The sequence below is a fragment of the Sorex araneus genome, chromosome 4 (assembly GCF_027595985.1).
Source record: "Sorex araneus isolate mSorAra2 chromosome 4, mSorAra2.pri, whole genome shotgun sequence".
In the NCBI taxonomy this organism is placed as follows: Eukaryota; Metazoa; Chordata; class Mammalia; order Eulipotyphla; family Soricidae; genus Sorex; species Sorex araneus.
The window spans coordinates 53649881-53663173 of NC_073305.1; the positions used below are offsets into that span (position 1 = coordinate 53649881).

The 13293-nt window shown below is 40.7% G+C and overlaps 1 protein-coding gene across 1 annotated transcript in view; it reads right to left on the minus strand.

Annotated features, from left to right (window-relative positions):
• Nucleotides 1-7210: 7210 nt before the first annotated feature.
• The window catches only part of DENND6A (DENN domain containing 6A), a 47062-nt gene continuing 40979 nt past the window's right edge, over nt 7211-13293 (minus strand). The window contains exons 18-20 of the mRNA XM_004616485.2: nt 12905-13007; nt 11034-11108; nt 7211-10464 (exon numbers count right to left, since the gene is read on the minus strand). Of these exons, the coding sequence (XP_004616542.1) occupies nt 10333-10464; nt 11034-11108; nt 12905-13007 (310 nt within the window). The 3' untranslated portion in view covers nt 7211-10332. The remainder of the gene's footprint in view (nt 10465-11033; nt 11109-12904; nt 13008-13293) is intronic.

Sequence of the window (13293 nt, forward strand, 5' to 3'; positions counted from 1 at the left end):
TCAAGAACAAAAGTGAACATTTGAGTGTATTTTTTCTAACGTTTGAAACTTTAAACACCATGAGTTACAAAGTTGTTTATAAAACAATTGTTTTATATATTCAGTGTTCCAGCACCGATACCCCACCAGTGTGATCTTACCACCATCATTGCCCCCATTTTCCTGCTTCCCACCCCAAGCATGCCGCCTTAGTAAGCACAAAATATTTTGTGTCAAATTACAACATGTATCTCCCAATTGTATTGCTGAAGTCATTGAGGATTTACTGAGCTGTTAGGTGCTGCCTGGGCCTTCTGTGTTATTGTTTCATTCATTCAGTTTAGTGGGTTCTATGCAATTTCCCCATCTGATTTGCTGTGCTCCTACTGGGCTCTACAGCCACGTGCTCCAGGCAGGAGCTGTGGAACTGGGATGAATCAGCAACTTAGATCTCTCTGAGATTAGTTGTGAAGCTGGGTTGTTTGTAGGCCAGAGGAGGTTCAGTATGGGTGGGGTGCTGGGCCTTCTGACAAGAGATTGATTGCCCGGTCTGATGAAGGCACCAGAGATGTCAGCCAGAAGACTTACAACACAGCTGCATCATCTATTTTGTTATTTTTTAAAATTTATTTAACTTTGGGGCTACACCCAACAATGCTCAGGGGTTACTTCTGGCTCTGCATTCGGGAATCACTCCTGAAAGGCGTAAGACCATATGGGATGCCCAGGATTGAACAACAGGCCAACCACATGCAAGGCAAGCATCCTATCCACTGTACTATATCTCTGCCCATTTATATATTGGTTTTTGGACCACAACCTGTGATGTTCAGAGGCTACTCCTGGCTTTGCACTTAGGAGTCACTGCTGGTGTTCCTTGGAGGACAATTTAAGATGTTGGGGATTGAACCTAGTTCAGGTGTGCACAAGGCAAGCATACTACCCACTGTACTATTTCTCCAGCAGCATTTTATTTTATTTTGCTTTTTAGGTCACACCCGGTAATGCAGAGGGGTTACTCCTGGCTCATGCACTCAGGAATAACTCCTGGCGGTGCTCAGAGGACCATATGGGATGCTGGGAATTGAACCCGGGTCGGCTGCGTGAAAAGCAAACACCCTACCCACTCTGCTATGGCTCCAGCCCCGTATTTTGTTATTTCTTAAATAAGATGCCCTGCTTATAATTTGTTTTGGCTTTTTGGGTCACACCTGGAGATGCTTAAAGATTACTTCTGTCTTTGCACTCAGGAGTTACTACTGGCGGTGCTCATGGGACCATACAGGATGCCAGGATCCAGCCCAGGTCAGCCGTGTGCAAGGCAGATGCCCTACTTGCTGTACTATTATATTAATTTTAAGAGTAATCTGACTTTAGTTTATTAACCATTGTTTTAGATATATTTCACAATTTCCTGTCTGGAGTACTAAATTCCTAATAAGTCCTAGTAGGATATTTATTCAATACCTATTTGGGAGGCCTGGGGGTGTGTGATTTTATTGTTCTCTCTGTGCTCAAGGATCACTCCTGGCAGTGCTTGGAACATACGGTGCGCCAGGGATAGAACCAAGTTGGCTGTGTGTGTGTGCAAGGCAAGTGCCCTACTGTCTATATTACCTCTCTGGTCCCCCAACACCTTTTTTTATTTAATAAATACTTTGTGCTTTCTTTTTTTTTTTGCTTTGTTTTTGAGTCATACCTGGCCATTCTCAAGAGTTACTCCTGGCTCTGCTGTCAAGAATCTCCAGGCAGTGTTCTGGGGACCACATGGGATGCCGGAGATTGAACCCAGGTCAGCCACATGCAAGGAAAATGTCCTACCTGCTGTACTATGGCTTTGGTCCCAAATTTTGCCTTTTCTTTGTATCTCTTCAGCCCCAGTTTTTTTAAATCCTTTTTATTAATGCAATGTGATTTACAAGGTTATTCATAGTGAAGGAAGAGCAATAGTACAGCAGATAGGATGCTTGCCTGGCATACAGCCAACCCAGGCTGGATCCCTGGAACCCCATATGCCCCCTGAGCATGTGTTTGGAGCCAGAAGTAAGCCCTTCTGGGTGTGGCCCCCAAACAAAACAAAGTAATTCATAGCTGAGTATCAGGCATACAGTATTCTAACACCAACCCTACCACCAGTAACAGCTTCCCTCCACCAGTGTCCCGTTTCCTTCCCACCCCTCAGCCTGCCTCTTTGACAGCCTTGTTTATTATAATTTAGATGTCATATTTCAATTTTGTTGGACCTATGGCACAGCTCTACACAGCCAACGTGTCTGAGAACCTGCCCTCTGTCCCTCTTATCTCCTATCCACCTCTCTCACTTCCTCTTTTGATTTCTTTCCTTCCCTGTCCTGTACAGTTTACAGTTCTGTAATTTAGGGCCAGGGTGATCTAGGTATTCCCCTTTGATGTCATGTATATCACAGATAAGTGAGATCATCAGAATTTTTCTTCTTCTAATTTATTTTGCTTAATTAAGTTAGAAGAGATCCTCCAGCCAGGAGGACTGACCCATGGTTGGAAGCTTGTCACAAGTCAGAAGAGATAGTTAGAATAGAGAAGGAACCACTATGACAATGATAGTAGGGAATTTTTCAGAACCTATACTGAAAACCATAATGCAGAGAGAGACAGAGAGAGACTGAGACAGAGAGGGGCCTGTCATAGAGGCAGATGGGGGCAGTGGGTTGGGATGTAGAGGGAGGGAAACTGGGATATTGGTGGTGGGAAATACACACTGTGAAGGGATGGGTGTTGGAACATTGTATGACTGAAACCAATCATGAATAACTTTGTAACTATATCTCACTGATTCAATTTTTAAAAAATGATACTCCTCTAGTTCCATCCAAATTGTACTGAATTGTATAATTTCATCATTCCTTGAAGCTTCATAGGATTCCATTGTGTATATATGTCACACCTTCATGATCCACTCATCTGGGTTGGCCATCTGTGTTGACTATCTTGGCTCTTGTACTAAGTGCTGCAGTGAATAATGGTGTGCATATGTCCTTTTGCATGTATGTTTTTGTGTCTTGTGGGTAGATACCAAGCAGTGGGATTGACAGATCAGACAGTAGCGTTATTCTTAGTTTATTGAAGAATCTCCACGAAGTTTTGCATAAGGGCTGAACTAGATAACATTCCCACCAACAGTGCATGAGTTTCCTTTTCATCACATCCCTGCGGTTGTTCTATCCTCCTTTCTGAGATATATATATATGTATATATATACATACACGTAATGTATATATATACACACATATATACATATATATATCTCACCGGTGTGAAGTGATGACTCATTGTCATCTTAATTTGGGCTTCCCTTTGTAAGTGCCAACATTTTTTTTAAAAAAATGCCTACTGGACATTGTTTTCTTCATTTCCTCCCCCCATCCCCTTTTTGCTTTTGGGCCACACACTGTGGTGTTCAGGGCTGACTCCTGGCTCTGCACTCAGGACGTACTCTTGGCAGTGCTCAGGGGACCATATGGGATGCCAGAGATGCCCAAGCACCACCAGGAATCACTCCCAAGAACCAGGAATAGTCCTCAGACATAGCTGGGTTTGACTTCAAACTCACCCACCTCCACCAAAAAATAATAATAAAAATAAAAATTGGGGCCTTGTGCATGGCAGGCATGCGCTTTCGTCCTTTGAGATATTTCTGTGCCTAAGACAATCATATTTTTAGATAAAATTTTTTTTTCTATCCCCTCCCCGTTTCTATGTTGCTGATGTTGTGGTCACTGACGGTCACACACATGCTTGGCCACAATGCTCATTGAGGGTTGCACACATACTTGCCAGAGAGCCAGGTTCTTAAGTTATGGTGGTCACACACACACACACACACACACACACACACTCTGGTTGTAGTGCCTCCTAACAATCATTGCAGTTATCCCATGATTTGCTTGCCAGGGGTTACACGCCTGGTCATAGTGACTACACATCCTTTTATTTATTTAGTTTTGGGGCTACTCTTGACTCTGCTCAAGGATCACTTTGGGTGATGCTCAGGGAACCACATGGGGTGGTTAGGATTGAACTGGGGTCTATCATGTGCAAGGCAAACACTTTACCAACTGTCCTGTCTCTCCAGCCAAACATATATTTTTAGTCATCATGTTCAACAGACATTTCTCCCCTCTAGTTGTAGTCCTTGCATACACTCGGCTGCAGTGTAGCTGGAAATCACTTGTAACACAGCCAGTAATGCTGCCAGGCTCAAATAAAAGAGCTGCCAGGATTGTACTTGGCACCTGTGGTGGCGCAAAAATTGAACTTATGACCATATACTTTCAAGGCAAGGGCTCCAACAGAGACATTTCTGTGGGCCCAGAAGTTATCACTATTTTGGGGGATGGGAGGGGTAAAGGAGGGTGAGGGGGTCCACACCTGGCTGGGCTCAGGGCTTACCCCTGGCTCTGCTCTCCTGGTGGGGTTTGGGAGACCATATGGGGTGCTATGGATATTGAACCAAGTTGGCTAAATGCAAGGCAAATGCCCCATACAACTGTACTATTGCTCTAGTTCATGGTTTTTTTTTCCCTTGGGGGTAGAGAGAGGTTACATTCTTTTATTGCTTTGGTTTGTTTGGGGGCTGTAGGATTATTAGATTCCCAAAAGCAGGGTCCGAATGAGGGACTGGATGGACCCAGGGCAAGTGGTGAACTATGAGCTACCCTGGCGTCAAAATGGGCATGGAAAAAGTGCCCTAATGCCTAACTATAAGAATTTGGTCATGGACAAATTCTGTCATGATCCAAAAAGTATCACTTGTATCACTTGTCATCCCGTTGCTCATCGATTTGCTTGAGCGGGCACCAGTAACATCTCCATTCATCCCTTTTGAATGCTAGTGTAGCCCAGTGGCATCTGATCGCTCCAGGAACATGAAAAGCCTCAAACCGTTCATTCAGTCTTGATGAAGTCTGATAATCTCATAGGTAGGTGGCTAGGTGTTCTTTTGATGTCCTGTGGAATCCAATCAGTAACAGCTCTAGTCCAGCTGTCATGATCCAAAAAGTCATAACTAGATTTGGACCCTAGTGGGGCTAGGAATGATTAACCCAGCCTGAGCACTGTAGTCTGAGTCTGTGGTGAGATGTCCCTAGGAGAGTCACCCTGCAAGTCTAAAAGTGTCTATTACTGTGTCCATAAAGAATGGTAAATACTAGGAAGTAGAATTAAGATGTTAATCAAGCTGCAGGTCTAAGGAGAGACTTGCGCACCTTAAGGGCTGTTTTGCCCTCATGGGCTACAGGTGGTCAGGAAGACTGGAAAAACATTCTGATTGCGCTTCCCGTGTGGAGGTGTGGCTTCGGAGAGAAAGGCGGGGATTGAGATGAGAGAAGAAGGGACACAGAGTTAAAGGAGAAGGTTGAAGTTAGAGAGAAGGCTGAGAGCTCAGAGTAAGAGTTGGTAGGGGAGATTGGAGAGGAGTCATGGAGAGCATTGTAGATCGAGTTAGAGAGGGTTGGATAGAGCTGGGAGAGATGAGAGATTGAATAAATGGCAACTAATCAGCAACCAGCGTGGCCCTCATTCTTCTTTCATCCGTTCAAGGCAACAGCTGTCCCCGGTGGAGAAGCAGCTGAAGAGCGAGCACCAAATGAGGATGGCAAGAGAGAGCCGCCTGGAGAGCCCATGAACATCCTTTAACGTGTAATCCCTGAGCAAAGGAGTTTACACAGCTTCGTGCGTGAGGGGTTTTCACAGCCTGAAAGTGAGGGGCTTAACACGGGGCCACACACAGCAGTGCTCAGAACTTACTTCTGGCCCTGGGGTCCGTGATCACTCCTTGTAGGCTCAGGGGACTATATCGGATGCCAGAGCTCGAACCCAGGTTTGCTGCATGCAAGGCAAACACCCTAACCATTGTGCTATCATTCTGGCCCTTCTCTCCAACTTTTTAAATGTTATTTATTTATAATTAGAGAAACTGTTTTTGTCTTCTTCGACTGTTTTTAGATTAATATTAGAAATCTACTATTTTAATTTCCCCCACAGGGCTGGAGGGATAATACAGCTTGTGAAGCACCTGCCTTCCTCACCAACCCCAGTTTATTCCCTGGCATCCAATATGGTCCCCAATTTCCACTAGGAGTGATCCCTGAGTGTAGAGCCAGAAGTAAGCCCTGAGCACTTCTGGGTGTGGCCCCCAAACCAAATAACAGAAGGAGAAAGTAAAATTTGATATTTAAAAATAAAGTAATAAATAGAAAAGAAGGATAATTTCCAATGTTATTGCTGAAATGAACTGAAATATTTCATATTTGTTGAAGGATATTACTCAATAGCTGCAAAAAGGATAGTATTCAATATGTTTAGGGTTTTTTGGGGGGTGGGCACACCCACCGATGCTCAGGAATTACTCATGGCTATGCACTATGCACTCAGGATTTGTTCCTGTTGGTGTTGAGGGGACCATATGAGATGCTGGGGATCAAATGTGGGTCAGCCATATGCAGGGCAAGTAAGTCCCCCACCCTCTGTGCAATATATTGCTTAAGCCCCCTCAATGCTTGTAATGAATAAATTAATATCTGAACAACAGTATCATATAATCATCACCTTCATAAAGAGAAATAATTTGAAAAAAATTGTTCTTGTTTTTTGGGTCATACCCAGTGATGCTCTGGCTCTGTACTAACGGGACCATATTGGGTGCTAGGGATTGAACCCAGGTTAGCCACATGCAAGGTAAGCATCCTACCCCCTGTACTTATCTCTCCAGTCTCAGTAATTTGAAATTCTATGGGCTGAAGCAATAGCATAGCAGGTAGGGTGTTTGCCTTGCACACGGCCGACCCGGGTTTGATTCCCAGCATCCCATATGGTCCCCTGAGCACCGCCAGGAGTAATTCCTGAGTGCATGAGCCAGGAGTAACCCCTGTGACCCAAAAAAAAAAAAACTGAAATTCTAGATTAGGAAAAAAAAAGCAAATTAAGGAGAATCTACCAATTCCTAGATTAATTAAAAATTATAAAAATCAATAAAAATTTATATACAGTTAAGAAGCATATGAAATCAATTTCAGTGTTCTGTTACTAAATTTAAGTATTTATTCATAGTAAAATATGTAGAGAAAGATTTGCAATTAAATTAAGAAGTAGGAAGAGGAATTCCATAAGCACAAATTCATTTACTACATGCACCCTTCCCCCCACGCCCCCACAGCGTTCTAATCCTCCTTAAATAAAACAAAATAGCCAAAGCTTTAAAATCCAAGGCCTTTAATTCAATTTTTGGTAATGACCATAAATGCCTTCACAAAACTTCTTTTCACTGAAAACAGAAGGCAGTAGACATTACATTATACCCTGAAAGCAGTGATTCCTTCTGATGCTGGTGGAGATAAACATTAAGTGGCAGGTTTTAACAGATCTTCTCAAAAGAAAACAAAAAAAAAAAAAAAAAAGGGGGGGGGGAAGAAGAGAACTCTGCAAACCACATAAAAACATTGTTACCAGTCATACTTTCCCAGGTTTCCAAAATAATTTTCAGTTAGTTACCTTTTCTTAGTACATAATTTGAAATTACTAAATTGGGAAAGTATGAAATGGTTTCCAATATGCGTCAGGGAGTGTGTGTGTGTGTGTGTAATGTGTGTATGAAATTGTGTGTGTGTGTGTATGGTTTCCAATATGCGTCAGGGAGGGGTGTGTGTGTGTGTGTAATGTGTGTATGAAATTGTGTATGGTTTCCAATATGTGTCAAGGAGGGGTGTGTGTGTGTGTGTGTGTGTGTGTAACGTGTGTGGGTATGAAATAGTTTCCAATATGCATCAGGGTGTGTGTGTGTGTGTGTGTGAGTGTGTGTGTGTATATGAAATGGTTTCCAATATGCATCAGGGAGTATGTGTGTGTGTGTAATATGTGTATGAAATTGTGTGTGTGTATGGTTTCCAATATGCGTCAGGGAGGGGGGAGTGTGTGTGTGTATGAGGGAGGGTGTGTGTGTAATGTGTGTGGGTATGAAATAGTTTCCAATATGCGTCAGGGTGTGTGTGTGTGTGTGTGTGTGTGTGAGAGTGTGTGTATGAAGTGGTTTCCAATATGCATCAGGGAGTGTGTGTGTGTGTGTGTGTGTGTGTGTGTGTGTGTATGAAGTGGTTTCCAATATGCATCAGGGAGTGTGTGTGTGTGTGTGTGTGTGTATGAAATGGTTTCCAATATGCGTCAGGGTGTGTGTGTGTGTGAGAGTGTGTGTATGAAGTGGTTTCCAATATGCATCAGGGAGTGTGTGTGTGTGTGTGTGTGTGAGTGTGTGTATGAAGTGGTTTCCAATATGCATCAGGGAGTGTGTGTGTGTGAGTGTATGAAATGGTTTCCAATATGCGTCAGGGTGTGTGTGTGTATGTGTGTGTGTGTGTGTGTGAGAGAGTGTGTGTGTATGAAATGGTTTCCAATATGCGTCAGGGAGGGTGTGTGTGTGTGTGTGTTTGTCACACCTGGCAGTGCTCAGGGTTACTCCTGGCTCTATACTCAGGGGACCATATGTAGTGCCACAGATCGAACCAGGATTGGCTGTGTGCAAAGCTAATGCCTTAACCACTGTACTATCTCTCAGCTCTAGTATGTGTTAAGTTTTAGTTAAAGACAGTAAATATGAAGGTACTATTATTAAACTGCCATCTTTGCTACCTTTAGCAGTGCATAATAAAATTGAAATTAATACTTCCTGTAGTGGTATAATTGAAAATATCCTTGATATGACACTAACAACTTTCAAATTCTGGTCACAAACTGCATATAAATTGTAAGATTATTAAAATACACCTTTTAAAAAAATAATAAGATGACCATTTATATCTAAATACGGTTTCCCAGAGAGATATGAAATACTTTATCATATAAAAGTAGCTGTCTCTTTTCCATTGGGACAACTCTGCTGCTTCACAAAATAACTCATGATCCAAGGCAAAGATTTCTTTCAAATGCCCTATTCTATGACTTTGAGGTATGCTTCAAGAGACTATATTCATATAAAAAAAAAAGTCAAACAAAAAACAAGGGAACATTTGGGTATAAGACCACAGTCAAAAACACAAGGAGTTTTTCTTGGGTCAGGAATGCCCTTAAAAGTTATATTAACAGAAAATGAGAGAGGGATTCTGAAAGCCATTTCTCTGACAAATACAAACTAGATTTGGTTACTTCAAGGGTGATTCAAGACACAGCTATTTACATGTGTGCTATATCATGTGTGCCTATTTATACAGTGGCTTCTGCAGGACACTAATGCAAACTTAAACCCAATAGCCTTGCTCAACCAAACCACAGTCCTCTTTTTTTGGCAAAGTAGTATATAGTTTAAATAAAACAAAACAAAAACAAACACAGTTAACTACCACACAAACTAGTTATAACAGTGATTCAGGCAAAAAATTCCCATGTCAAACAATAGCAAAGTGTTTTGAGAAATAATTTAGGGGAAAATCCCCTACTCAAAAAATAATATTTGAAACCAATCCTATACTCAAATGACTGTAATATCAATTGTTTTTAAAATAAGAATAGTTCAGTTTTAAAAATAGCTGATTATGAGGTTAATAAGCAGAATGTCTTGAAAAATATCCACGTTAATTAAATAGGCCCAATTAGTATAAAGTCATAATTAATACTAGATGCCTTCCTTCGTGCTTCTGGAAAAACTGATAGGATTAAATATGAAAATGATACAGAAAATAATGAAATAAAACCTATATGACAATAGAAAAGAAAGCACCATACTATTAATAGACACAATGAGTGTTAATGGTGTTTTTTTAAGCAATGATTACTCAAAAGAATGTCAAGATTACATGTCATAATCAAGTTAAAAAGCTTCAAGACTAGCAGCTGCATTTGTGAAACATGTAGGGCAACGGAAGGCACTACAAAAGCATTAACTACTTTAATAACTGTAGTTAGACAGTTCAGTCTTTTCCTCCTTCTTAAGAAGACAGCCAGTGTGAATGCTATTTTTATATCACCCTGAGGTTTAACATGATTGGGCAAAGCAGCACCAATTTAAAAAATATATCTGCAATGCCAGCACTGCAGCTTGGAATCACGTATATTGATGGCCCCACAGGTCTCCCATAAGAGCACTTTAGAACATGATTAAAAATATACAAAATCCCTTTCGGTGTTTCAGAATTAGAGTGGAATCACCACAGATGCACATTTTAAAAAATAATGCACTAAAAATGTCTATATATACAATATAGTCTTTCCATCCTCTGTCTAGGATTCACGGCTATTTTTCATTCTAAGCCACCACCTTTGTGCATCTTGTTGAAATGTCACTATACTTCATTGGTGTACAATCCGTTTTGGCTGGAAAATCCGGAATTATCAAGTCATGGCTGTTTTGAGCAGTATTCCTTGTAAGTCCTCTGGTAACGCTAAGATAATTGCATCTATGTGTGTCCGTAACTTTTCCAGCGTATCAGGTTTCACAGGTAAATGATCTCGATTCGCCTGCAACTAAATAAGAAACATTTGGAAGAATTTATCTAGAAAAAAATGATTGGACCAGAATTTACAGAAACTGAGGAAAAGCAAAAAATCATGCCATTTAAATACAACATTACTGAGCTCAAGAAAGCTTCCACATATGGGCCTAAGAGATAATACAAGGGGTTAGGTGCTTTCCTTGTATGCAGTCAATCCAGATTTGATCCTGAGCACTTCTGGTCCCCTGAGAACCTCTAGGAGCACAGAGCCAGGAGCAGCATCCCCCAGGCACCATCAGGTATATCCTCACACAGCACCCCCTGCCTCCCACAAATACTTTTATATAATAATGCCTACACAATAATGGGTTTCTCTGTAAATTCACATTTGACCATCAGCACCCATGCTGCTGACGATACACCTATGCATCGCCAGGAGTAAACCTGGTGCTGGTACCTACCACTCCAGGGCATGAGTATTATTTGGGACCCACCATCCTTCCAAGTGGAAAACAATGGAAGTCTATTATACATTCTTCTCGCCTCAAAGGAAAAGAAAAGCTCTTAATAGGTAAGTCAATTTAATGCTTGGTCACATACCAGTTTATTTTTCAGCTTCAATACAAGGTCCACTGTTTCTACTTCTGTATGTTTCTGGGTCCAGAGAAGCAAGTCCTAAAAAAAACAGACCAGTCCCCAATCAGTAAATAATCAAAATAATATTCAAACCCTCTACTTCATTAGAATACACTATTGAGAAGGATGGACTGGAAAGAGTGTATTAAACCTAAATAAGCATTACAGCACAAAAACAATTCTGTACACAATTTTTTGGGTACATGGTATTTTAACATCATCCATTAAATATAAGCCTGACGGGCCAGAGCAATAGCACAGCGGGTAGGGCATTTGCCTTGCACACAGCTGACCTGGGTTTGATCTCTGGCATCCCATATGGTCTCCCCAGCACCGACAGGAGTAATTCCTGAGTGCATGAGCCAGGAGTAACTCCTGTGCATGGCCAGGTGTGACCCAAAAAGAAAAATAAAATTAAAAAAAAATAAATATAAGCCTGAATGGTTGTCTAATATTTGGGAAAAAATGTAAAAAATTACTAATAATCAATTAAGAAAAACAAAACTATCTGTACAATACTAATCCTCACCCCACAAGCATACTTTATTTATTTTGGGAAAGGGGATACCACATATGGCAATGCTTAGAGGCTACTTTTGGCTCTGCTCTGAAGGAATCACTCCTGGTGGGTTTGGGGACCATATGGGGTGCTGAGAATCAAACTCAGGTTGGGTATGAGCAAGGTAGGTGCCATACCCACCATACTATCTATTCAGCCCCCAAAAGTAGTACTTTAATTATAAGAAACATTAGTTAACAAATCAAAACAGCTGAACAAAAATAAATACTTGAATGTAAGCTTTGTACCTCCAATCAAGCTCTTTATGTACGCATTTGTAGTTGCCTTTGCATTTCTTCTTTCAAAATCAGTCACTGAGTTTCGAAAGTTAACACTGAGGCTAGCCCACCTCAAGCTGAATACAAATGAAAATGAAACTATCTTTAACATATATATGAGTACTGGGCAACACCAGATGGTACTTAAGAGTATTTCCTCTTGACTACCTCTGTACTATCTTTCCAGCAATTGGTCTGATTCATAGTAGTATGAAAACACATCACAGCATATGACAAAATCAATTCAAATTAAATAAAATGTTAACAGAAATTTAAAAGGTGAGTAAGATATGCTGATCAAATCTGTAGTTAAGACTGCCTGAATTTGAATCTTGATTCTATTCTAGTAGGATGTTTGTATATATTAACAGATTCTCCAGGAAAAGTAGCACTTGCCAATTTCTGTGATGTAATACCCCACTGTAGTCAATGGCAAACTACCAACCTGAAATCACTTATTTCAAGAACAGAAAGAGAGGAACACAGTCCTTGTGAGCCAGAGCAACCTCAAACACACTGTTAGCTCTACTACTTAGAGATTACTTAACTTGTGTCAGGTATCTATTACACAGGTCATACACATGTAACCAGTTAAGATTAAAATTCATCATGCAAAGTTCAAAGAGACAACAGGTAGGTGCTTGCCTTGCACTCAGTCGACCTAGGTTCAATTCTCAGCACCACATATGGTTCCCCAAGCCTCTCAAGGAGTGATTCCCCAAGAGCAGAGCCAGGGGTAAGCCTAACCTCTGGAATGGTGTGCGCACCTCTGGTGTGGCTCCAAAATAACAACAAAAAAGGCATCATTCATATATATAAAGAAACAAACAACAATTAAAAAGAAATATATCATTCATATAAAGCACTTATTTTTAGCATATTGAACAGATCCAGAAAGTTATTTCTTATAAAGTAGTAACTACAGTAATTATAACCCAGACTCTAAAGATGACTGTTTACTTTCAGTACTTGTTACTCATCACAGAATCTTTTCTAACCTCTTCACAAAGAGCTTCGAGATGCAGTGCCTCCAATTTCTGGGTCATTTCCTTCCGCCGGGTCTTAAACCAACCATCAAAATTTGGAGATTTTAGAAAATGCCTATAAAAGTAAAAATTTAAAAAGCAAAGTTTGATCTTAATTATATCTGCTCCCCTATAACTTTCCTAATTATTGCTCAGTGAACTTTATAAAACAAATAATTATTTTAAAAGTATGTTTATGTCCAGATTTTTGTTTTACTTTTTATCTGTTGTATGTATATATATACATATACATACACACATACATCTTGTATGTTTATATATGTATGTACATATAACAAACACTTCGTCTGTGTGTGTTGTATGTGTCTGTGTGTGTGTGTGTTGAAGCTGGACTGAAGCCA